General features: G+C 37.4%; 1 protein-coding gene across 2 annotated transcripts; it reads left to right on the top strand.

The window, feature by feature from the left end:
* Window positions 1-26,390, top strand: LPL (lipoprotein lipase). 2 transcript variants are annotated; one of them, XM_040490372.1, is made up of 10 exons: window positions 1-300; window positions 7,725-7,894; window positions 12,326-12,505; window positions 14,008-14,119; window positions 14,877-15,110; window positions 16,504-16,746; window positions 18,715-18,835; window positions 20,006-20,188; window positions 21,975-22,079; window positions 24,446-26,390. In XM_040490372.1, coding segments are annotated over exons 1-10 (1,437 nt in total). In that variant the 5' UTR covers window positions 1-212; the 3' UTR covers window positions 24,447-26,390. The 2 variants fall into 2 exon arrangements, with proteins under 2 accessions (XP_040346306.1, XP_040346307.1); XM_040490373.1 differs by lacking the exon at window positions 24,446-26,390 and adding an exon at window positions 21,681-21,682 and having other exon boundaries at window positions 21,975-21,995.
* Window positions 26,391-27,116: the final 726 nt, after the last annotated feature.

Genomic DNA, 27,116 nt, shown 5'->3' with positions numbered 1-27,116 from the left:
CCGTGCAGTGGAAACAGTGTCAGACTCCATTCTCCCTTCTCCTCCTCAGAGGGAACCTGCCACTTCTAACTGCCCTGCCCTCCGTTTTAAAGGGCAACTTGCCTCACGCTGAACCGCGCCTCCAGCCTGCTCCCGTCTCAGGCTCAGCTGGTCCAACACTGTTCGCGCTCCTGCCAGAGCCCTGTAGCTCCTACAGAGAGCCCTGCCCGGAGATGGAGAGCAAAACCCTGTTCCTGATGGCTCTGGGCATATGGCTCCAGAGTCTGACCACTACCCGTGGATGGGTGGCTGCCGACGACAGTAAGTTTTGCGTGTACACTCCCCTCCACCTGCAGACTTCACTCTGTGGCCACTTCCACAAGTTACAAGGATGGGAAGGAGGAAACTGAAAGGGGTTGCAGAGGCACCCTGGAAACTTTCCTAGCCAGAGCGCCAGGCCGGGAGAAGAGCCACTGGGTTGGGATCCGGGAGGGGCAGGGAGGGAATTCTCCCTCCGATCTTGCTAGAGTCTTGCTGGAGTCTTTCCCTCGTTGATCCTTCCGATCTGGCTGAGGCCATATTTCCGGGTACGTAGGCTCAGAGAAGAGTAGCGGGTAGCATGAGGGGCGGACAAAGAGAGGTAGGAGGAAGGACTTAAATGGTGGAGATCCATAATAACTCTCTCGCATGCGGGCTCTGGAATGAAAGGCGCGCAGGTCAAGGTGACCCTGGCGCAGCCGCGACCCGGGCTCCGGCCTTCGTGAGCACCGACAGAGTGGCGGCTTCTGTAAGAGAAGGCCACGAAGAGGAGGGGAAAAAGCGTTGTGGGTATCTTAGAAGCACCGGGCACCAGCTCTCTGCCTTGACAGCGTAGTGGGGGACTGAGTCGCGTAGGTGGCAGCGAGTCCTGCTGTGCCAGCACCCTGCACCCCTTCCGGAGCTGGGAAGCTCGCCAGTTTCCTTCCTTCCTTTCTTTCTTTCTTCTTTCTTTCTTTCTTTCTTTCTTTCTCTTTCTTCTTTCTTTCTTTCTTCCTTTCTCTTCCTCTTTCTTTCTTTCTTTCTTTTATTGAAGAGGGAGAGAGCGTGCATGAGTCGGGGAGGGGCAGAGAGAGGAGACGTAGAATCCCAAGCAAGTCCCTTTCAGCTTAGAGCCCCACGCTGGGCTGAACTCAGGAACTTTGAGATCATGACCTGAGGGGACTGAGACACCCAGGCACCCCTCCCTAGCTTCCATTCTTGCAGATGCAACTTTTCTTAGCACCCAGAAAACCTAGGGAAGAGTTGACCCTCCTGATAACGTGTCGCAGGGACTAGCTGTCTGTCGCCACTGACTTGGGGGTTACGGGTTTTGCAATTGGCTACCCTTAATGTCCTGGGAACTCAGTCCTGCTCTGACCTGAGAGGCAGCTGCTAGCAGTGGGGCTTCAGGGAGTTTACCCTTGAACCTCAGTCACCACCCTGGAGCCCCTGGCTTGCTAGGGTTAAGGTGCTACAGGAGAGATGTGAATTTCTTTATTGTAGGGAACACACAGGCCCAGCTCCAGACCCTTCCACTATGGAGGCAGCAGGCCTGCCCTTGAACTTTGGTTCATCTAATATACAACAACAACCAAAAACCAACTGAAGCAAGTTATAAAAGGAGGCAACATTTTTTTCTCTCTTCCCTGGTAAAATTGCAGTTAGGTCAGTGTCACTTGGATGTGCTCTCAGGTAGCATGTCCACAGACGTTCAAGTTATAGTTAAGTTTGTCCATGACTTTTCAGTTGAAAGTTTATTTCAGCAGTGTGTTGTGATAGAACATTTTTGTTAAGGTTATTTAAAAAAAAGTAGATTTCATTAATATGATTGAATAAAAAAAGTATCTTTTCTGTCAGATCAGTTTAAGAATATTGGAGGTTCAATTAGAAAGTCTTAAATATCTTATATAGTGTCATGTTCCCTTCATAGTTCCAAGAAAATGGTAAGAACAAACTCCAAATTCTTATTTAAGAAAATACACCATGGTGTGATGTTCCTTTTACCATAAACACCCGAATATGTGTTGTCCACAGTTTGTTTTTGCTGGCTCCTTAGCAATTCATGACCCTAAATTCCTGGTCTAGTCAGTGTCACCTTTCTGGTTTTTAGATTCCTAACTCTAAAATGAGGAGTTCAGACTGCACTCAAAATTCTCTTAGGCTGGGGTGCCTGGCTGGCTCAGCCGATGGAACATGCAACTCTTGATCTCTGGGTTGTGAGTTTGAGCCCCACATTATGTGTAGAGATCACTTAAGAAAATAAATAAAATCTTGGGGCGCCTGGGTGGCGCAGTCGGTTAAGCGTCCGACTTCAGCCAGGTCACGATCTCGCGGTCCGTGAGTTCGAGCCCCGCGTCGGGCTCTGGGCTGATGGCTCAGAGCCTGGAGCCTGTTTCCGATTCTGTGTCTCCCTCTCTCTCTGCCCCTCGCCCGTTCATGCTCTGTCTCTCTCTGTCCCAAAAATAAAATAAACGTTGAAAAAAAAATTTAAAAAAAAGAAAATAAATAAAATCTTGAAAAACAATTCTTGTAAGTGCCTCTAATTCATACTCTTTGATTTAAGTAGACACTTTGTGATTGATGAATTAAATTGGATTTTAACCAACACGTGCTTTTCCTGGCTGTAAATGTATTAAGGGAAGAATCATTTTTAAGTACACTTGAAATTAATCCCTCCTATCCTTCCCTCCCACTCTCAATCCACCACCCCCCACCCTTTATATTATGCCTTTCCCATCACAGCAAATTTCTACCCCTTTTCTCCTCCAAATGAATTCATCTAGGAATGTAAGAATTTCATAGCCAAAGGATACAAGTGTGAGCAGCACCTTCTCTGGGCTCTGACTTTACTTATTCTTGATTTTTTTCTAAGATGAAAGTAAGGATATGAGGCACTGCCCTCAGGCTCTTTGTTCTTGGAGCCACCTCAGTCTCTGCAGAGCCTCATTAGGAAACTTGAAGAGCTAAGCAAGGAGCATATGGGTCAGTGCTCAGTAACTGCACTTCTATTTGACCTGCCATAGTGAATTTCCAGGCTAACATGTGAATTAAATGTGATGGGTGATGGCAGCAAAATAGCAGATTCCACATAAATAGAGCTCAGCACTGGAGGGATGGATGAATAGTAGTATTGAAAGGTGGGAGTGAGACACAGGGGAAGAGTTAACAATGGGAAATTTTCACTTTCTTTCAGGCAGTGTACTTTTAGCTTAGCCTTCCTTCTTTGCTTTATTTTGGGAGGAGAAATTGGGCTATCTAGTTTACTGCTTCTGTTTTCACAAACATCTTTTCCATACAAATGAAAAGCAAATCTGTTAGGTGTCTACATTGGAAAAGACTAATCAATTCCGTCAAATAGGATGTTGACTTTTTTTCCCCTCACCAAACTTTTTTTTTTTTTCCCATTCAATTTGGTTTTTGGCACTCTGCAGAAGCTGCCTGAGTCAGTAAGTATGACTATCAGTTTCAGAGAGAAGGTGAATTACTGATGAAGTCCTTTAGGTGTGTGTGTGTGTGTGTGTGTGTGTGTGTGTGTGTGTGTGTGTGTGTTGAGGGTGGGGGGGGTGATTAGAAACTTAAAGGGAATTGCATTATAATTGAACTCTTGTACCTCATCTTCAAATGCATGCTTATCCTATCCATCTGGTAACTGTGAACTGCCTTTAGAATATCTTTTCTGGAGAAGTGTCTATTCATGTCTTTTGCCCATTTCTTCACCGGATTCTTTGTTTTTTGGGTGTCGAGTTTGGTAAGTTCTTTATATTTTGGATACTAACCCTTTATCTGATATGTCATTTGTAAATATCTTCTCTCATTCCTTTTTGTAATGAGAGGATTTGTAAATATCCTCTCTCATTGCCTTTTAGTTGTGCTGATTGTTTCCTTTGCTGTGCAGAAGCTTTTTATTTTGATGAGGTCCCAGTAGTTTATTTTTGTTTTTGTTTCCCTTGCCTCTGGAGACGCGTTGAGTTAGAAGTTGCTGTGGCCAAGATCAAAGAGGTTTTTGCCTGCTTTATCCTTGAGGATTTTGAGGCTTTCTGTCTTACATTTAGGTCTTTCATCCATTTTGTGTTTATTTTTGTGTATGGTATAAGAAAGTGGTCTCCAGGTTCATTCTTCTGCATGTCGCTGTCCAGTTTTCCCAGCACCACTTGCTGAAGAAACTGTCTTTATTCCATTGGATATTCTTTCCTGCTTTGTCAAAGATTAATTGGCCATACATTTGTGGGTCCAATTCTTGAGTCTCTATTCTGTTCCATTGATCTGAGTATCTGTTTTTATGCCTGTACCATACTGTCTTGATGATTACACTTTTGTATTACAGCTTGAAGTCTGGGATTGTGATGCCTCCTACTTTGGTTTTCTTTTTCAAGACTGCTTTGGCTATTTGGGGTATTTTCTGGTTCCATACAAGTTTTAGGATTGTTTGTTCTAGCTCTGTGAAGAATGCTGGTGGATGGAACTAAAGCGGATTATGCTAAGTGAAATTAGTCAGTCAGAGAAAGACAAATATCATATGACTTCACTCATATGAGGGCTTTAAGACACAGAACAGATGAACACAAGGAAAGGGAAGTAAAAATAATATAAGAACAGGGTAGGGGGACAAAACATAGATACTCTTAAATATGGAGAACAAACAGAGGGTTACTCGAGGGGTTGTTGGAAAGGGGATGGGCTAAATGGGTAAGGGACATTAAGGAATCTACTCCTGAAATCATTGTTACAGTATAAGCTAATTTGGATGTAAATTAAAAAAAAATAGAATTAAAGAAAAAAGAATATATTTTCTGGGATGCTCAATATTTCTTCTTTCCTAGGAACAATAACATACCCTCCATAAATTTACCTTTAAAGCGCGTTCACCTCTCAATCTAATTTCATCTCTGTGAGTTATTATCCATGTTAAGTAAATACCTTGTCTTTGTTTATACACTTAGAATTTTAGCTATTTAAGAAGTTAGAAATAAAGATTACATAGTCAAGAAATACATTAACTTGTAACTTGCCTGGTATCCAAGTCCTACCTTAGTGCTGAATAAGGCCATCTGATGGGAACAAGTCAGAGTGGTTACGTTGCTATGATAAGTTGAATTCAGGATGGAAGCACTTATAAAGGAATATACCTTAGGCAGCCCCCTTCCGACTACCCTAAGGTAGCTTTAATTTCTAAGGGGATCTGATAAAAAAGATCTTTATCCCCTTAGAAAGATAAGTGCAGTCATTAATATCATTTTCATGTATGGAAATCCGTAATTCCCTTAGTAACAATTGAGTCAAATCACTTCATCTGTCTGGCAAGAGCAATTCTAGTGTATATTGGAACAACTAAAAGTAACAGCTGGCCCATATCAATTGTGTGAAAAGATAGGCTTGGAAAGTACATTCATCTTTAGGATGCTGAGACACTCTTACAAACACCAGCAGTGTGAACATTTCTGTCAGCATGCCAAAGAGAAAGAAAAACTGACTAAACACTAATACCATTTATGATCATGTATAGAACTGACATAGACTTGAAAACAGCACATAGCATATAGAGTGGTGCAATCTTCCTGTCAAATGCTTCATTATGCTTTCTGTAACTTAAAATAAAAACTAATCTCCTTGAGAAGTGAAATAAAAGTCTCCAAATACAAATTTGTTTGAGAATGTAGGAATTTCCTTTTTTTTTAAATGTAGAAGTTATGTACCGAACAGGAAATGTTGGTAGTGGAAAATTGGACCTCTCAATGGGCTATGCAGATAATCTGTATAGAATCTATGAATTTAATAGACTTTTTTTCATGGAAATTCACAAAGCTAGCCTTAATAATTTCTGAGAATATCCTTAGTTATTTCAAAACCACCAGCAACTCTAGGGCCATCATGTTGCATAACTCTAGGGGAAAATAGACCAAAGTGAGTGGCATCCTCTGGAGCTATGTAAAGCTGTAGTCTTAAATAACAGTTTAACAAATAGGTGGTGGGTGGGATATGTCTGCCAGGTCACTTGGATGATTTCTACTTTGAAAAGATTGATAATAAAATATGTTAAAATAAGATTATTGAGGAAGGATGAGTTATTTGATGTGGAGAGATGAGACAAGGTGAAACTAATTTAGTTTGAAATTTTCTAAAGCGCTTCCTAACAATTAAAAAAAAACCTTCTTGGGTATTTAGAGCAGAATAAGATTTAAAAATCTACATTTTTTTCTACTATCAGGCAAATAATAAGGCCATCAGAGTACTACCTGGTTAGGAAGGAAAAGGAAGACCTGCATCTTCAAATAAGATGGAAGGCCAAGTGTATTTTTGATGGGTGAATGGCTTTCAAGTGCAATTTTACTATCTGTAAATAAAAAAAGCCTTAAATAGCAATAGTTTACCACACTCTCTTATTTGAATAAATTATCTTAGAATGTCCAGGTGCTAGAGATGAGAGAGAGAGAGGGAGAGAGAGAGAGAGAGAGAGAGAGAGAGATATCAACTTGTCACCTATAATGAATGACTTAGCAAGTAGCCACAATATTGCTTTAGGAATTTTAGAAAATAATTAAAAAGGAAAAAGTTGACCAGTACTCAGCTAGCTACATGAATACCTGTGTATTCATTATACCATATCATTCTTGTTTTTATTTTGGCCTGGCTTTTGCAATGTTATTTGAAATTACAGATTTTCAGCATTTGAATTGTGAAAAGAGTAAATTTAGATTAAGAAATTAGAAGTACCAATTATTTATCATCTGAGTTTTAAGTAGAGGAATCTAAAATCTACAAATTATTACCATTTTATAGTAAATAATTTTTAATTTTTTTCTTGACAAGAAAGTAAATAATTTCCCCTAATATAACTTCCCTTTGATTGTGTTTGCTTTGTAGAAGAGTTTGATTTTATTTGCAGCAAAATTTATTTCAAGCATTCACTGTGGTATTAGATGAAGGTTTATCAAAATTTAGAGTTATTGTCAAGAGATTCAAATGGTAGGCTGAAGTTTATTTCTCTCCTTATTCACTTTGGGATTGACTATGAAGAATCAAAGTGGATTCTTTCCCAAACCTGCTTTGCTGTAGTTTTGTAACTACAAAGCTATAAGCTATGACTTTGTGTAAAAGACAGTAAAGACATAAGAAATAATAGAAAAAAATATTTGGGTAAAGTATTAACCAGTTCACACATAGTATATGCATTTTTGAACAACCCACTAAATGATTTTTCAAAAATATTTTTAACTGAGGTACCTTGCTATGGGGGTGAGAACAACTTCATATAAAAACTTCCTCAAGCTTCCAAATTTTGTTACTGCTATTATTTTTTAAAGTTATGTTATTGCAAAGGAAACAACCTTTTCTCAAGCCTATTATACAACATTTTGGGAAAAGCATTATGTTGATATAATCCAATATTGAAAGAGGGTGAAAAATAATATATGATATAAGTGGAATTTTACAATGCAAGAGCCATGAGCCAATGTTCTTCAGAAGAATGAGTTTTGAATTGTAACCAAGAGACCTGGATTCTGGTCTCTGTCAACTTCTATTACTAATGGAGAATTAGTCATTCTCTTGCTTAACTGACTGAGCCACCCAGGTACCCCAAGTCATTCTCTTTCAATCTACATTTATTAAAAAAAAATAGAAATAAAAATGTCATTGGTGGTAGTTGCTTATAAACCTAAAACATACCATAACAACAAATAAAACAAACAACCCTCCAATTAGCCACCTATCCAATTTTTCCTTTTCAGGAATTACAGGAGGAAGAGATTTTATAGATATCGAAAGTAAATTTGCTCTAAGGACCCCTGAAGACATAGCTGAAGATACTTGCCACCTCATTCCTGGAGTGACAGAATCTGTGGCTAACTGCCACTTCAACCACACCAGCAAAACCTTTGTGGTGATCCATGGCTGGACGGTAAGACAGTCTTTTTAGAAAAGAATTGGGGTGACCCAGGCATCTTGACCCCGTGATGAGTTGTTGGGAACCCTGTGATGAGTCTTCATATATCCTGTACCTATGGCCTTACTTCATTTTTATTAAAAAAAATTTTTTTTAATGTTTATTCACTTTTTGAGAGACAGAGCATGAGTGGGGGAGGGGCAGAGGGAGAGGGAGACACAGAATCCAAAGCAGGCTCCAGGCTCTGGGCTGTTAGCACAGAGCCTGGTGCGGGGCTCAAACCCATGGACCGTGAGATCATGACCTCAGCCACCCAAGCGCCCCTCCTATGGCTTTACTTTAAACTTGAGTACAGGCAATTCTGGCTCAGGGTGGGATTATGGAATCTAAAATCACAGGTTCATGAGTATTTTCCCCCAGATAGTGCCTACCTTCATTTTACCACAGTCCCTAGTTGGTGCCCTTGAATCAGCCATTCTTGTGAGTTGGGAAAACAAGGCTTTGCTCACCTACAGAGCAGAATGTACATTTTCAGTTTAGGAAACCAGTACACACCTGGTATGATCCTGATTCATGTAGCACATTGCCAAAGCACATGCTTTCCTAAGGGAAACAACCTGTCAGAGGGAGGAGAGGGTTAGAGTGGAGTGAGGAAGTATTGATTCTGGCTCTGGCTTTGCCATTCTCTAGCTCTGTGAAGTGACTGATGCTACTTCTTATCTCTGGGCCTCAGTTGACTGATGTGTAAGACAAAGAGGTTAGACTAGTTGTCCCTCTACTTCCAACATTCTCCAATTGTAAACTTTAGGGAACTTTTTTATAGATGACAGAGGGCTAGCCAGGGAAGTGTCATGCAAAATGATTAGAAAAGGTGAAAACTGTGGTTACATTTAAAGAATGTGAATAGGTGATGTGGATTAAGGAGTGCACTTGTGATGAGCACCAGATGTTGTATGGAAATGTTGAATCACTAAATTTTACACATGAAACTAATATTACATTGTATGTTAAGTAACTGGAAATTAACGCTTAAAAAAAAGAAGACAACAACAACAAAATAAAGAATGTGAATAAAGTAGTACTCTCTAAATATGTGGCAGTCACTTTACATGGTTCAGTTCTTACTTAACTACTTCAGTTGGTTTTTAATATTTTAAAACCCCAGTTAGCAGATTTCATCTTTTATATAAAAAGGAGTTATATAAAATGGGACATTAAAGAGAAATTATCTTTCCATTATGTCGGAGCTTGTGAATATAGTAAAGATACTAAATATATCCTAATGAGATGAATTAGAGAAGGATTGATAGACTTCTAGTCTTGACTTATTTTCCTGTGTAACTTAAGTACCATTCTTATTAACAATATAGGATAATTGCTATAACTTTATGGAGATGAAGGTGACTACTAACAGAATTTAGATGGATGTTTATTTTTTAAACATCTATTTACTAAGTTAACATAAATTACATATCTTATGATAAAATTATATATTCAAATTATTAACATGGATCTTTTTATATTTAAGAGATTCAATAAGAAAAAGTAATTGTTGGTAGTTTTAGAGATGTTTTGATTGTATATAGAGTTTTAATACCTTTGTAAAAAGTATAATAAGCTTAATAAACATTTTATATGGCACAATAAATTGAATGTCTCAGACCTCACATTCTTATCCCCTGAGAGAACTTGATGCTTTAAGAATTTTTAAAAAGCATAGTTCCTTCTCATGCAAAGATGACATAACTAACCCAGTATCAGTATATAGTGCCAATTTCTATTATGGGTCCTTCTGCCCACTAAACCCACCATATTCTTCATATCATGTGTCCTGACATTTTGAGTGCCTGAGCTCAGAGGCTAGGCCATTGGCTGTGGGACTGACTTTCATCATAAAAAGCTAGCTGGTTGGTCTATTCAGGAACTAATCTAGCCATAGAAAGGCTTCAGTTCAACTGTGAATCTGAGAATCAAAGATTTAAAAACTTTGTGCTGATTTAAGGAACCTTAGAAAAAAACCCTAGAAAAACTTTTTAGAGTTAAGGAAGGTTTCTTTTACACCCCTTTGTTCAGGGGTACTTACAGCAGTATTTTATGTTGAATTAAAAAAGAAAGGAGTATCTGTTGGGATGAGCACTGAGTGTTGTATGGAAACCAATTTGACAATAAATCTCTTATTAAAAAATAAATAAATAAAATAAAATAATACAAAAAATAAAGTTCTTCCTATGATTAAAAAAAGAGAAAGGAGTAGATTCATTTTTAGACAGTTAATAAAAGTATCAGTCACTGTAGAAATAAGTTGGGTTTTTTGCTCTTTGATAGATTGCTTAACTTGGAAACATTGATAGTACGGAAAAACTTATAATAGGAGCTTAGAGCAAGCAAGATTTTTCTGCCTTATCTGAGGTAAGCTGTTCAGCAACTCAAGGTCATAAGACTAAGGGAAATGGGGAAATTCTTTAGTTTTGCCATGGAAAATCCAAAAGAATGCTTAGCATGTAGTATGCTTAGGGCACATCCCAGAAAGCTGTTTAGACACAGCTGTCCTGGAGCTTTGCCACCTGCTTAGGTTTCATAGACCAGTGCACTAAGCACAGAGTTCTCATTGTGGTAGGAGGCCCTCACGCCAGCTGAAAGGAGGAGTGGTTAATGTTTCATTCTGAAGAACTGACATCATCCTCTCTTGAAAGGCAGTTGAAAAGTGTGGCAAACCCCCAACCACTAAGAGAGGAGAAGAGAAGACAGGACCAATTCACAGGAATTTGAGGCTAGGTCGGTGTTCTAGCCTGTTTCCTCAAAGACCCAGACTGTGCTTAGACTTAAAGCAGCCTCACCGAAACATGTTCAGAGAAGGTTTATTAAATGAGTTTCTAATGAGCCAACGTCACCTTTGTACCTTTTTTTTCTTTTTTTTTTTCTTTTTCTCTTTATGCTTGAAATGGCAATAGCTTTAATTATATCACTGCAGGTAGATTGGAAGTCAGAATGGTTGCAAGAAGACATTTATTAGGTGGTGGGTAACTTCAAGATCATCTGAATCCAACTCCTTTGTTTTGTAGGTGTCCTAAAAGGTTAAAACAGTGCCTACATTCATAGAAGTAATTATTGGAAGAGCTGGGACTGGAACCAAGATCTCCTGAGTTTCAGGCTTGCTTTTTCCTACCACAGCAATGAGGTGAAAAATTGTGCAGTTGTTAGTGTCAGGAGTGAAACAAGAACTCAGGTTTTGATAGTTTTAGTCTAGAGAATAAAGTGAACAAAATGGAAGCATAAATCTGAAAGAATCCACCATATAAGATCAAAGTTCCAAATGAAGCCCACTGGTTTGGGAATTCAAGACTCCTATATTTGCTTTTGGAATTATTCTAAGAAGAATATAGGTTTTATAGATCTCCCTTCAAAAGCTGCCTTAAACATATATTTCAGAACCTTCTTTGTTGAGTACGTATTTGAGTAACTTTTACTATGGCTACAATATGATTTCTATCAGGTCATGGTAGAGGTGGGGAGATTTGGGGATTTGAATCAAGTTACTGCTACATGCAGGCTCATGGAACGATGGTGGAGAATTTTATAATGTGCTTTTTAAAAAATGTGTTTTGATTATTTTAAAGTGTGCATCTTTGCAGAAGTGTCTGATGTCCTCTCTGAAAGCATAAATTAAAATTTTACATAAAAAAAGTTAATGTGAGAACTCTATAGTTCTTTTGACTTTGAATTTTGGGGCTTTCTTAAACAAGAGGTAAAGAATTACAATTGGCAGTATCCTTATCTCCAGAGCCAATCTAATTTGAGAAATGTGACTATTAAACCTCATTAATTTCCACTCTGAAAATTAAGAATTTGAGAGAACTGTAAAAAAAAATCTGAACTGAAACTGATCATTTTCTTATGTATTAACAAACAGATTGATAAATAAATTTACCTTCTGTTAGAATTAGCGTGCTTAAAACTTTTTTTCATCAGCACATCAAATGTTGTATGTAAATAAATGACTCTTAAGAAAAAAAAAAGTGCATTCACATCCTCCAAACTAATTTTGTTGGGAATAAGTTATTAGCCTAGTTGAAAGTAATTGAATTAAATTATTATAAAATAGTCTATAGCTCCAGTGCAAAATTTTAACTTATTCAGATTGATCTTTCATATAAATTACTGGTTTTACAGAATTCATAAACCAAGCTTTTAAAAATTGGTGGTGTAAACCCTAGTCTGCCATTCCTCACCTCAACACCCTTCCTTGGCGTACTCAAATTTGCCTCATAAAGGGGAGTCACAAGTCTCTGAACACTGTTTTGCATAGTTTGAGTTTTCTTCCTGAGTTAATGGACAACCTTTCAGATTTGTTTGTTTTCTTTCCATTCAGCGTAAGTATATTAGGCTGTCATATCTATAACAAGTTGTATGTGGGTATTTTAAGAAAGCTTGCATCATCCTTTTCAGGTGACAGGCATGTATGAGAGTTGGGTGCCAAAACTTGTGGCTGCCCTGTACAAGAGGGAACCAGATTCCAATGTCATTGTGGTGGACTGGCTGTCACGGGCCCAGCAGCATTATCCAGTGTCTGCGGGATACACCAAGCTGGTGGGAAAGGATGTGGCCAAGTTTATCAACTGGATGGAGGTAAGATTGGGGGAAGAAGCCTTACATGTCCAAAACAGATCTCTTGGCCAGAGTGGGACAAATGGCTGGTCTTTGTTACTTTTCATCTGGGGAAATTCAAATCTTCAGAATAAGCATGGTTATTTTTCAGCCAGAAAGCAGTATTATGATAAGAATGATAAAACTGTAAAGCCAAAGCATAGTCCTGCCCTTCCCTATCGATATTCTCATAGTGAATGGATCTGGTGAGACCAAGAAGTGACTGGGCAAAACAGACAAAAGCTTGTTATTTCAGGGCAAAGGGAAGATGTCAGGTTCAGCCAAATCCTTCCTTACCAGTTGACTGGCACATGGAAATGTTATCTTGGCTTTGACCCATTAGAATACCAATCTCTTTCATGAAAGTATTAATAATACCTATTGCTTAGTGTAGATTAAAGATCCAGATTTTTGTTGAGGGTTAGGGGAGTGATGGATTTGAGCTGGGAAGAAACTGGCAAGAAAAGTCTGTAGATATGAGATGGCTAAGGGTCAGGACTTCTGACTTAGCTGCCACTTTTATTCACTTTTTTCCTGAGGTCATTCTCTGAAAATTATCTTTGAAATGTATCTTGGCATTGGTTGAAAGGAAGCTAATACTCTGACAGGGCCAAAATATTTAAGCCAGATATGTGGAGGTAAAAAATAAGCTATGTTTATTGGACTGACTGTTAGAAGATAAAAGTTCTTGGGGTACCTGTGTGGTTCAGTTGGTTGAGTGTCCAACTCTTGATTGTAGCTCAGGTCATGGGCCCAGGGTTGTGGGATTGAGCCCCGCATTGGGCTCTTGCCCTGAGTGTGGAGCCTGCTAGAGATTCTCTCCCTCTCTCTCTCTCTCCCCCTCTCCCCAACTTGAGCACACTCCCTGTCTCTAAAACTAAAGAAAAAAAAAAAGATTAAAGCTCTTTTCTTGACTCTTTTGCCTATCAGGAAAGTGAATCTGGGAAAATCAGATCACCTGCCTCGACCTCAGGCTTATTATCTATTGAATAAAGAGGATGGACTATATGTGTCTGCGATCCATTCCTGCTATAATATTTTCTGGTTTTAAGACATTTCCTGGCTAACTTAAAGAATAAAGTGATGTAGGGTATTTAGAGTAGGGAATACTGGCTTAAAGTTAAATATATATTTAATATATGTGTGTATCTACATATAGATACACACACATATACATATATCTACATATAAATATACAGCTATACATACACATGTACATGCATACATATATTTTCAGATAAATGAAAATTCACATTTCCATACATTTCAATATCAGATGTATGGAAAAAGTTTGTAACTTAAATATGTTGTTAAAGAAAGAGAAAATCTCAACACTAAAGTGTTTCTTTGATCTATACCACAAAATTTAAATAAGTAGAATTAATTTTCAGTATAGCCTGCATTTCCAAAACAATATTTTTCATTTAGTTTTGATCTTTTGTACAGAACTGTAAGAACCCCTTTTTTCTTTTTCTCTTCCAAAGGAGGAATTTCACTATCCTCTGGACAATGTCCATCTCTTGGGATACAGCCTTGGAGCCCATGCTGCTGGCATTGCAGGAAGTCTGACCAATAAGAAGGTCAATAGAATTACTGGTAAGAAAGCAGTGCCAGTAGTCTATCACAGAAGAGTCGAGATGCCTGTCATTTGGAAATAGAATAAAAATGTTTGTCAAATATATCTATATGTGTGTGGTGTTCCTCTCTGCTTGCCAAGCCATTTGATTATATTATGGGAGCACTTTTTTTCTGGAGAAGGACAGAATATGGGCACTAGCTGTCCTAGACATACCACCTACTGTCAGAAGAAAGAGCAGAGTTAAGCACAAAAAGCCCAGTGGTCTCTGGGAAGCTCATTTCCATCCTCCCGGGCTCTGTGCTTTGGTGTTATGTATGTCACATTTCACATCAGTACTGGGATAAATGAAAAAGGACCAACACCAGAGCCTGTTTGGAAAAAAGAAGGCAGTCAACCAGGGCAAAGGTAGTAGATGATTTGGCATGCATAAAGAAAAAGAACGAACTCACCACTCTTTGAAGTCCTTCTCAACAGGTTCAAAAGTAATTTACAAAAGGAGATCTAGCTGTTCTGAATGAAATTGCTATTTAATAGCAAGTTTCAGAGACTCAAATTCCTTTCAGAAAGAGCTAAGCCTACTTCTATGACTCTCAGTAACTTAATGATCCAATCACTAGGATAAGGAGCTAATAAAAATCTATGTGGCTGCCAGTTACATTCAAATGATGAACAATCGAATGCCAAGGTGACATTAGCATTGTCTAATGCTAATGGAGACTAAAATTAATGGGAATTAAAAAATATGTGAGGTCTTTTTTTTTCCCCCTCATTAAGGACTAGATCCAGCTGGACCTAACTTTGAATATGCAGAAGCTCCAAGTCGCCTTTCTCCTGATGATGCAGATTTTGTAGATGTCTTACACACATTCACCAGAGGGTCACCTGGCCGAAGTATTGGAATCCAGAAACCAGTAGGACATGTTGACATTTATCCTAATGGAGGCACTTTTCAACCAGGATGTAACATTGGGGAAGCTATCCGTGTGATTGCAGAGAGAGGCCTTGGAGGTAAATATGATTTAGAAGTTAATTAAACATAAGTGTTGTTCTTAATTCTTATTGACCCAGTCTTCCACCCATTCCCCACAAGTATGCAATGTGTATGCAAATGTGTATATTAAAGTATACACATTTAGCCAAGATAATTTCTGAAGAAGCTATCATATTCAGCATAATCGCCTTTATACCTTAGTACTTCTTTTGATCAGATAGACAAACATTTTTTTTTCTTTTATGTATTATATTATAGACTACAATACTGAGTGAGTGAGTACTGAGCTTCCAGAGATAAAAGAAAAGAAAGGTGAGATCTATACAAGAAAACTCCATTGCCTTGGATAATAGCAGCATAAAATGACTTCTGGCACATGTTGTTATATTCTGAATATAGTTGTGAAACCATAAGGTTTATTTTGAATTGATTGAAAATAAAGGGCATGTTAATTAGTCCAAATTAATTTTGTTAGCCTTTTAGAGAGAAAGTAAAAATAAGAAACAAATCGCCATTCTCTAAAAATAAATATTCCAAAATTTAAAGAAGAAAATATAATTTAATATTGTCCTAATATTTACTTCAATAATCATGTTTGTGTTAAATTTGTAATTTGTTTTAAGGGATCTTTGCATCCTTTGTGGGCAATTAAACTTACCTGTAGATATTGACTATAGGTCTTTTGTGCACATGTTATAGGACTTACAGCATAATGCTACTATTTTTAATTGTTATAGAAGCTTATGGTAATAGATACACTTTTATTACATTACTGATTATTTCTGTGATTCATTTAATGCAAAAATCAGTAGTGACACAACCTCCAATTATACATAGAATCTATGTTAAAATACTATTCATTTAATAATTCTGCCTTTTCTCTGGGCTGATGGCTCAGAGCCTGGAGCCTGTTTCCGATTCTGTGTCTCCCTCTCTCTCTGCCCCTCCCCCATTCATGCTCTGTCTCTCTCTGTCCCAAAAATAAATATACGTTGAAAAAAAAATTTTTTTTTAAATAAAAAAAATAATAATTCTGCCTTTTGTGATATTGTTTCTAGGTCCATGTAGAAGTATTTTATGTTTTCAATATAAGAGAAGGATGTGACAAACTGGGGGAAGTCAACTTCTGCCTTGAATGTCTCTTACTTAGATCCTCATAAACATACAAATATAAGACAGCAGAAAAGTCAAAAGTTCTCTGCAAATTTGCAATTTTAACACTCTAGAGATAGGTAAGAAACTCCCATCAAGAATACCTCCTTAAATAGGACTTACATCAAGGAGTCATAGGACTAGATTCTTAGGTAATTTTATTCTGACACCGCATTTAACTAGTTTAGACATGTGAGATGAAACACTCATTGTGGACTGTCATGGAATTAAATTTTCTTTTTGTCTCTTGTTCTCCAGATGTGGACCAGCTAGTGAAGTGTTCCCATGAGCGCTCCATTCATCTCTTTATTGATTCTCTGTTGAATGAAGAAAACCCGAGTAAGGCCTACCGGTGCAATTCAAAGGAAGCCTTTGAGAAAGGGCTTTGCCTGAGTTGTAGAAAAAACCGTTGCAACAATTTGGGTTATGAGATCAATAAGGTCAGAGCCAAAAGAAGCAGCAAAATGTACCTGAAGACTCGGTCTCAGATGCCTTACAAAGGTATGCTGGAGAATGTTGTAAATGAGGAAAATCAGTTTGATCATATTTTTTTATCACACTCATTGCATCCCATGTACTGATTCTGTCCATTACAACAGAAGTAGTGCAATGATTTTATTAAACCCTGAACCCTCACTGTATTTCTGTTGCTAGAGAGGGAGTTGTACTGGTCCATTTTACTGAAGCTCTCAATTCACATTGCCAGTAAGGCCCAGGGTACAACCTGCATTAACCTCTGTAATAGTCTTGCTTGCCACCCTTCTCTGTAATTGTGACCATTAGCATGGGCTAGCCCATTAGAACCAGGCTCAGAGCTCATTTGAAACCATCTATCTATCCAGGGCCAGAAAACCAAGGCCCAGGAGGCCAAATCTAGCCCCTTACCTGCTTTTGTAAATAAAGTTTTATTAGAACACAACTACACACATTCATTTTTTGTTTTTAATTGACTAAGGGTGATTTTGTGCTACCACAGTTAAGTAATTGGGACAGAGACTGTATGGCCCACAAAGCCTAAATTATTTACCATCTGGCCCCTCACAGAAAAGGTTTGCCAACTCCTAAAGTTTGCTTTAGGCAAGAGCTATCTGTATTTTAAAATTCAACTATTCCTGGGAGAGAGAATATACCAAACCTGTAAGATATTTCCATTTTGTCATTAATTTGTTCCCAGGTGAATTTCAAACTTGGCAGCTTATTTAGAGCAAGATTTATACAGATTGAGGGGAGACAAGAAAGGAGATAATTAGGTAAATCTAGCAAGAGGAACTAATCCAGAAAAGCTAATTTATGTGGAGTCCAGGGAGAAGTCCAGGGGAAGGGATGATACTGAAATACAGTTTTCCAAGGTAAAAATGTATCTGATAGAGGCACCCACTTGTAAAGTGTGTTAGAACTTCTGTAGAGGTGCATTTGGTTGCCCAGAGGTTTAGAGCAGCAATAGTTCAAGGAAACCTCTTAAGCAACGAGGAAACCCTTAGTTTCCCTGACTTTTCAGAATGAGAAAATGTGTGTGAGGTAGAGAGGAGGGTGGAATCTTTTGGAGACCTGGTGGGTATTACTCATCCCCAGGCATCCTGCTCAGTGCCATGCAGTGCTCCATCACTGTTCTTGGGGTCACTGCAGCAGTATCAACTTCTCCTGCTCTGGTCTATGGTGAGTCCTGCAAGGGCTCCACTGAAGAGAAACAGTTTCTCTTCTACTCGTTAGTAGCTGTGTGTTAAGCCTGCTGTGTTTCTTATCTCCTTGACCTCCCTCCATTCCATCTACACAGGGGTTTTAGTAGAGATAGAACAGGGAGGAAATGATGTAGAAGTTCAAGTACTTGCTTCCAGAAGCTCTCCCAAACACTTTAAGAACTGGCAGTCTTTATAGCCTCACTGATGATTCAATGAATGAGTTTTATTGTGAGCCTGCTATAATACCTACTCTGTGCTAGATGATGGGGGGATAAAAAGGATAAACATGATCCTCTGACCTGAAGGAATTTACACATAGGGTAGAGTGTCAGACATACTCATAAAGCATGAAAAAACACAATCACAGTGTTCCATTAACAAATGCCAAATATGCTTTATACAGATATTCAGGGTCAAGATGGCCAAGGAAGGGTATAGTTCATGAAGAAAGAATCATGTGTAGTTTGGTTTCTTGATTTGATTTCCCTTGTACCCAATCAAAGATGACTACAATCTAGGGCTGCTTGACAATTCAGATATACCTAGATTCTTCCTATGCACTGAAATCACACTTTTCTAAAAAGGAGTGGAATTCAAGGTCTGAAAATTTGAGTAACAAACACTGTACAGACATGAAGAAATCTTTCCAAGCCACAGTGATGGTTGTGTGCGAGCACTTCTTATTTAATCACTAGTGAGGTAGTCTGTGGTTCTGAATCGCCTGCTTATTTGGGGGCTGTGATGTTTCCATAAAAACTGATTAGCACTTGTTCCAATTTTTTCCTTATAGTCTTCCATTACCAAGTAAAGATACATTTTTCTGGGACTGAGAGTGATACACAGACCAACCAGGTCTTTGAGATTTCTCTGTATGGCACTGTGGCTGAGAGTGAGAACATTCCTTTCACCCTGTGAGTAACCACTTGTCATTACCTCCAGCATGTGGGTTTATCATGGCACTGCTAACTGCTTTTGGTCCCTAGAACAGAAGAAGAGTAGAAAAAGAGATATTCAACAGAATTTTTAAAAAGTGTTTTATTTATGCAATTTGAGAGAGAGAAAGAGCATGAGCAGGGGAGAGACAGAGAGAGAAGGAGAGAGAGAATCCCAAGCAGGCTATACACTGCCAGTACAGAACCTGACACAGGGCTCAATCTCACAAACTGTGAGATCATGACCTGAGCCAAAATCAAAAGTCAGATGCTTAACCAACTAAACCACCCAGGCGCCCCACAACAGAATTTTTTTTAAAAAAAAGCTTTATGGAGACACCTGGGTGGCTCATTCGGTTAAGCGTCTGCCTTCGGCTCAGGTCATGATCTCGAGGTTCGTGAGTTCAAGCCCTGCGTTGGGCTCTGTGCTGACAGCTCAGAGCCTGGAGCCTGCTTCAGATTCTGTGTGTCTGCCCCTCCCCTACTCATGTTCTGTCTCTCTCTCAAAAATAAAATAAACATTAAAAAATTTAAAAAAAACTATGACAAAAGATATTCACATTGTGCATACAATAGCATAAATTAGAAATAAATAAGTACCCAACATTGAGACAATGGTTAATTGTGGTTTAATAAGTCACTAAAATCTATCTAGTTTCTAAAACCTATAATTATAGAAAAACAGGTAAAACATGGTGAAAAATGGAAGGTAAAATATGAGGTAAACAAAGAAAGAATAGAGAATTGTATGTATGCTATGATTGTAACAAAGTAAAAATGTTCACATAGCAGTACAGATTGAAAGGGGATATATGAAAATGAATATAATGTCTCTGAATGATTCATTTATGGATTTTTTTCTTAAGAATTGTATTAGATAGTTCACACTTTTAGTGTAAAAGTTAGAATAGATTAAAAGGGTGTAGATGTCTTTTAAAAGTCACTAAATGCCATTGATCTTCATCTGGAATATTTTTTTGGACACTTTTTGTATTTTTAAGATATCTCCCAAACAACAAAGCTATTTATGCCTTGGGAGGAAGAAAAATGAAAAAAAAAAAAAAAAAAAAAAAAAAAAAAAAAAACCCAACACAAACAAAAAAAAAAAAACCACACAGAACTAACCAAATATGCTGATTTTTTATTCAGGCCTGAAATTTCTGCGAATAAGACATACTCCTTTCTAATTTACACGGAGGTGGATATTGGGGAACTGCTAATGTTGAAACTCAAATGGAAGAGCGATTCATACTTCAGCTGGTCAGACTGGTGGAGCAGCCCTGGGTTTACTATTGAGAAGATCAGAGTAAAAGCAGGAGAGACTCAAAAAAAGTAATTAAATCAATTTCTTTCCATTCACGTTAGGCTTACCCTGTCATTACCTTGGGAGGGTACTCTTGGAGCCTTCAACGTTCAGGTGGAACTTTAGTAAGCTTTGTATTTAAAACTATATCATCTAGATAATTACACCTATAATTTGGGGGAGGAGTGTTCTTTTATTATCATTACTAGGGAAGTAATAGTATTTCTGAATTTCATGAAAGAAAACATAAGCCCTGAACTGGTCACGATTATTGACCGAGAGCTGAGATGAGGATCTCAGCTTCTATTTTAGCACTGTTTCTTTTTTTCAATGTATGAAATTTATTGTCAAATTGGTTTCCATACAACACCCAGTGCTCATCCCAAAAGGTGCCCTCCTCAATACCCATCACCCACCCTCCCTCCCTCCCACCCCCCATCAACCCTCAGTTTATTCTCAGTTTTTAAGAGTCTCTTATGCTTTGGCTCTCTCCCACTCTAACCTCTTTTTTTTTCCTTCCCCTCCCCCATGGGTTTCTGTTAAGTTTCTCAGGATCCACATAAGAGTGAAAACATATGGTATCTGTCTTCCTCTGTATGGCTTATTTCACTTAGCATAACACTCTCCAGTTCCATCCACGTTGCTACAAAGGGCCATATTTCATTCTTTCTCATTGCCACATAGTACTCCATTGTGTATATAAACCACAATTTCTTTATGCATTCATCAGTTGATGGACATTTAGGCTGTTTCCATAATTTGGCTATTATTGAGAGTGCTGCTATAAACATTGGGGTACAAATGCCCCTATTTTAGCACTGTTTCTTGCAAGTACAAAACAGTTGTGGAAAGAACCTTAGAGATGTCACTTTGACATTCAAAGATTAAAACCAACATCTTCAAGAAGAATGAGATTCCAAGGTATCTTCATCCATCTCCCCAACCCCACCTCACATATATCTATAAAGAAATTGAATACAGAGCCCCAGGGATTTGAAAACTTGTACACTAAATTTATAGGGATTTTTGCAAACTATAGTGTTCCATTATTGTAATAAAAATGACTCTTAGTGAAATAAGTCATACAGAGAAAGACAAATACCATATGTTTTCACTCTTATGTGGATCCTGAGAAACTTAACAGAAACCATGGGGGAGGGGAAGAAAAAAAAAGTTAGCGAGGAAGGGAGCCAAACCCCACCCCCCCCCCACAACCCCCCCCCCGCGGGCGGGGGGCGGGGGGGGGGGGCCCAAGAGGGGAAAGTGGGTGATGGGCATTGAGTAGGGCACCTGTTGGGATGAGCACTGGGTGTTGTAACCAATTTGACAATAAATTTCATATAAAAATGACTCTTTAAATTAGGATTGATAAATTATTTCCCTCTGGTCATTTTCTTTTATAACAAACAAAACAAAACAAACAAAAAGGAGGTTGTGGATGGAGAGGCTCTGCAGAGCATTTGTTTTTCTAACAGGGCCAGTTGAAGGATGATTTGTGAATTCCTTAATGTAGATACAAAGAAGTGGTAAAGTGGATCTTGTATTATCTCATGGTGAAAGCCTTGTGATTTTAAGGTTGCTCCAAGCTGTCCAGATTGACTACCTTTATTGCTGAACTGTGATTAGGCCCTCAAATAACCCTATGATTCAGATGTATTGCTGACCAGAATGACCTAACTTTAAACAGTGAGCTTTTAGAAATATCAAAACAATCAGGCTGATCATGTAGGATTTAAAGATCCTTGACCAAACCATATATTTGTGAACAGTTGTTTCTATTTTCCCTTATATGTTTACATCCATTTTATTCTACAGGGTGATCTTCTGTTCCAGGGAGAAAGTATCTCATCTGCAGAAAGGAAAGGCATCTGTGGTATTTGTGAAATGCCATGACAAGTCCCTGAATAAAAAGTCTGGCTGGTGAGCATTATGGACTAAAGCTCTCTGGATATCCTGAGCTTGCCCTCTGAGGGACACTGCTTCATACATTGCTCTTCATCTTGTGACTAAAGACTTGCACCGATTCTTGTTAGAATCTTCAGGTGGTCTTTCTTAGCCCTTCCATATTTACACATCAGACTTACCCATTTACTTTTCTCAATACTTCCTCTTTTTTCTTCCTCTTTCTGTTCTTTTATTTTACTTTTTGGGCTGCCACAAAATCTTCACTGCTGCATTTTCTGTATTGTATCTCTGCTAACTTTATGGATCCCGTATACAGAGCATATGACACAATAGTTATAATCATGGCTGAGGGTGTAGCCCCTCCCCAGATGTACCCAGGGGAGCAAAACATCAGCTGCAATACATAGTCCTTCTTTTTTTTAAGTTTATTTATTTTTATTTTGAGAGAGAGAGAGAGAGTATGCGCATGCACGCACATGCAAGAAAAAGTGGGGTAGGGTCAGAGACAGAGGGAGAGAGAGAATCTCTGTGCTGACAACACAGAGCTCCATATGCTGTTAGCATGGAGCCCCATGTGGGGCTTAAACTCATAAACCCTGAAATCATGACCTGAGCTGAAATCAAGAATCAGATGCTTAGTCAACTGAGCCACCCAGGTGCCCTCACATAGTCCTTCTTGATGCTCCAAGTGACAGCAGACTCTAGGACAGAGAGCCAAAAGGGCAGCCATCAAGTACCCATCTCAAAATCACCAAAGATGGGGAGCTAATGGAGTTAGAATTCAGGAGACGGTTCTCTTTTCTATCTCAAAGCAATCCCCTGGCCCTTACCTACATGATCTTTAAGACTAATCCACATGACAGTTGTCAGCCAAATCTTTCTAGAGTGTAATATTAAGTGGAGATTCACATGTGACCTTTCCCAGCCCCTCCTGAATTCTCACATTTCTCTGCTCATTCTCCTGCCAGATTCTGAGTACTAATGGGTTAAAGTAAAAGGGGAGGAAAACTTTGATCATGTCATACAAACCAGTGGCACAAGAAAAGAGGGGAAAGGCTAGGCACAACATAATCCTGATGTAGGAAAAACACTTACTTCTGATTTGTCTTCTCTCAGTTACATTTATAGACAAAAGTACAGAATAAGAATTTCCTAATCAGAAAATCATATTAAAAACCCTATAGGGAATATCTCTATTATTGTAAATTTCTATTTTATTATGTAATTTATCCATGGGTAATTATGGATTATATATAGATTAGGAAAAAATAGGCAAAAAGAAAATACAATCACTCTGACTCTCTCCTCCAGGGACAACTCCCAATTAACATTAAATGTATATTGTTTTAGACCTTCTCTATGTATATATAATATTTATATTTTTTTTTCATTTTTTACAAAAATAGAATTATGACATACTTTGAATGATAAGATGAAGCCACTTTATGAAAAACATTAACGTAAGAGCACTCAAGATAAATTTGAAATAGAGTAGTTAGTTAATGGTATTCAGCCAGGCAGAATAACTGAATATTTACCTAAGTGGAGACTGTTCTACTCAGAGGCTCATTGCTTTGTTTTCCCTCATCAAAAATCTGAGACAATTTCACATTTACTTTAACTTTTAGAAAAGGAATCCTATATGAAGCTTTAAACATGCATTTATGTCACATACAAACATACACAAAATCACATATACTTATATGTTCTCCCCAAATCAAATACAACTTTAAATCTCTGTGTAAATGTAAAAGCAAAACCTGAAAGATTAGGAAATATCTCCAGATATTTTAAAAGTATTTCTGGTCATACTATTTATATAAGTCACAATAATATATCTGAGAAAATCTAAGGGTACATTCCTTATCTGATAATAAGATTACTGAGACCACAGATATTTAGGCAGGTGTTTTTATACATCTGTACTTTATGTGGAAGTAATTATGAACAAGGCTTATAACATTCTGCAGTTTTTCTCTTCTGTGACTATATTAATCAAAATTTCTCTGTCTCTTTTCTTCTGATAAAACTCTTCAGAAGTTTCATTCCTCAGGAAAAGAAAATAATCAGCCATTTCATTTGGCAAGTTTTAGAATTAAGAAATCTTAAATCATATCTTGTTTGAAATCATTTGGTTCAGTCCTCTGAAAATGATAGTCCTTATTGGGATATAGCTAAGTAGGTATTAGAGTGTCTTTCATTCCTACAAACCTGCCATTATCCACATGTGATCCATCGTCCACATCTTTCCTGGGTATATATTCACAACCTTTGTACTGATCTTCCAGTTGAATGCTTTTATATCATGAAGGTGGGAGGAGGGATGATTGTAGAACACTAAAAAGGTAATAAATTCCTCCTCCTCTTCTGCTTTTTCTCAGAAACTGGGCAAATCTACAGAAGGAAGAACAGAACACGAATTCCATGAAGAATGGAGTAACTTTTACATCAGATGCCCAGTGCTTTGGATGTTTCAAAGACAAGTTCCCTGAGTATTAATCCCAGCTCTGCTTTGTTATTTTAGGATATAATCTCAAATACAAAAAAAAAAAAAAAAAAAAAAAGTGACTAATTCAATTTGAAGGGTATAGTGGCCAAATAGCACATCCTCCAACATCAAAAGATAGCAGATTTAAAAATCACTGTTTTGTCCTTTGAGAAAGAATTGAGAGCCATTTGGGCCCATGGTAAAATAATAAACCTTCTTTATATAGTAAGTTTAGTCAATAGCCTAAAGTTGAGTAGAATTTCATATTTTATTTGAAATTCTGCATTTTCTGGACTGATACCTTCTCAAAGTTTTCTCCAAGTCTGAATATAGAAAATGATTTTTTTTTTGGTGGCATGAGTTGCACCCATTAGTGCAAAATATGTTTTTTTTTTTTTTTTTTTTTTTTTGGTTTCTGTGTTTTCCAGGATTTAACCAGGGACTAGTGACTTGGAGAGAGGAATAGAAGATGAAGTTGATAAATCACTGAAACTTTAAAACATCCCTGCAGTTGGTTGCATCATTTCTAAGTTACTAATTAAAAGAAATATAAAATTTAGATCAATTCAGTCTTAATAGGCTTTATAGTTTAATCTCTCCCCCTCCTTTGTCTCAAGATTGTATTTTAACAGCATCTTCTATGAGCCTGCTATTGCCAGCTCACACATAATTTTAAACATGGGGAAAGAAAATGATACCACAATTTCATTATCAGATTTCTGAAATTGTTTTCATCAGTTTGGGGTCATTTAATATCTTATAAGCCCTATTCAATTTTAGGTTTATCTCAGTCATGCTTTAGTCATGCTTTGAGGATGTCTCTTTCTTCCCTGGTTTTGATAAGAAAATATGTGTTCAAGATCAAATTTTGAATCATGCAAGTTTTAGACAAGGACCATTTTACTAAGTTAGGAGATGAAAAAGTATATTTCCATAAACAGTGGTTAAAACCATTGTGGGCAATTAAAAGAATCCTCAATCGCCATAGTTACATGAAATGCCATGAGAGTTATTGTTTTTAACAACTAGTCAATAGTGAGTGAACAGTTATTTATAAATTAGGTATCATACTTTCAGAATGATTTTCTCTATATTAATATGAATTGATAAAGAAGTAAAATATCTCAAAGGCTCTTGCTGGGAATCCAAACTGTAAACGTGTGTGGATATCTTAACATATATTCACATATGAAGCCCTGCATATGTGTTTATTATTCAGCATAGCTTGGAAAGTAAAAAATCAAGAGATATAGTATTGGGACATATCGGAGTAGAAATTATTCCAGAGATGCCAAAACTTCAGCCTTTCTTTTGAGAAATATAGTTATGCCTATATAAAGTAATACAAACACTGTGATTAATGTCAGCCAACTTGGAATGAATTTTCTCTAAAAATAAAATGTTGGAGATTTGTTGTTGTCTTCCCCCTTTATTGCTAATTCATTAATTTCCTGGATTTGGGTTTTGAACAAGGATACATAAACTTGAAAAAATATGGATCAAATCAGTGTATGGGCCTAGGAACTCTGACTTTTGCAGACTTCACTATATATGTATATTAACAATGCTTTGGCTTTAAATGTTATTTATTAGCTGTAAATATATGTGTGTATAAGTAAAGGGAGATTATATATATTGGAATGGCTGTGACTATCTGCGTTTATAGACAGGTGGTGCTAACTTTTGTACATGTCTTTTTCAGTGATAGTCTCAATGAGCCAACTTACTCTGATGAAATAATACCATAAAGTAGGCTTCTTTTTTCTTTAAGGAAACTTAATTAACTATGTTCAGAAATGGAATCTGCTTTTAATAAAATTGACAAAATGTTATTTTAACACTAAGTCATTATTTTGTATTGTTTTAGTCCCCTAAATAGATATTTATTCTTAGGAAAGATTCATTCAGCATATTTTTTACTGAGTAAAATTTGCTGAGTAAAATTACTATGCTTGGTGAAAAAAATATAGCTTCTAAGAATTACAGTGCACATTGTGTTTTATTTTTATATTTACATTTGTACAAAGCCTTAGAGATCCTTTAAACCAACTATAAAAGAAAATAATACAGATTTTTTCCCTAAATAAAATACATGAATTTTACTTGTCTACACTTACTTTTTAAGTAGTAAAATATTAGATTAATTTAAAAATTTTTGACCATTTTCTAGAATGAATTATTTTTATTTCTGAGGTCTAATTATTACCTACAAAGTGAGTTTGTGTGATAAAATCAACTATTTGATATTGGAAGGTGAATTTTTTATAAACTTTTTTTGGGGAAAAGAATAACATACAGCCATATATGCATCTATGTAGGGATTGCTTCTTAGTACAATCAGGAAGAATTTAATCTACAGAACAATTGTTTCATTGGCCACTGGCCCAAAATTTCATGGTTAGTTAGGCATAAGACCTTCTGGACTGGGGTATCCCTGACAGGAAGAGACTCTCCAGTTTAAATTTTGCTCACAGCCCATCAATGCATATTGATATAACCAAAAAGGCAAATAATAACAGGAGTTGGTGAGGCTGCGGAGAAATGTAAGCCTGCATATATTGCTG

The sequence above is a fragment of the Herpailurus yagouaroundi genome, unplaced genomic scaffold (assembly GCF_014898765.1).
Source record: "Herpailurus yagouaroundi ecotype Mexico unplaced genomic scaffold, PumYag 181, whole genome shotgun sequence".
NCBI lineage: Eukaryota > Metazoa > Chordata > Mammalia > Carnivora > Felidae > Herpailurus > Herpailurus yagouaroundi.
Note: the sequence above shows the minus strand (reverse complement) of the source record. Positions and strands in the feature narration are given on the sequence as shown.

Excerpts from the sequence above, each read along its gene's own strand:
- LPL (XM_040490372.1), top strand. The coding sequence starts at position 213 with ATGGAGAGCAAAACCCTGTTCCTGATGGCTCTGGGCATATGGCTCCAG. Across the intron at positions 15,111-16,503 it reads TGCAGAGAGAGGCCTTGGAG|ATGTGGACCAGCTAGTGAAG; the intron begins GTAAATATGATT and ends CTTGTTCTCCAG. Across the intron at positions 18,836-20,005 it reads GAGAACATTCCTTTCACCCT|GCCTGAAATTTCTGCGAATA; the intron begins GTGAGTAACCAC and ends TTTTTTATTCAG.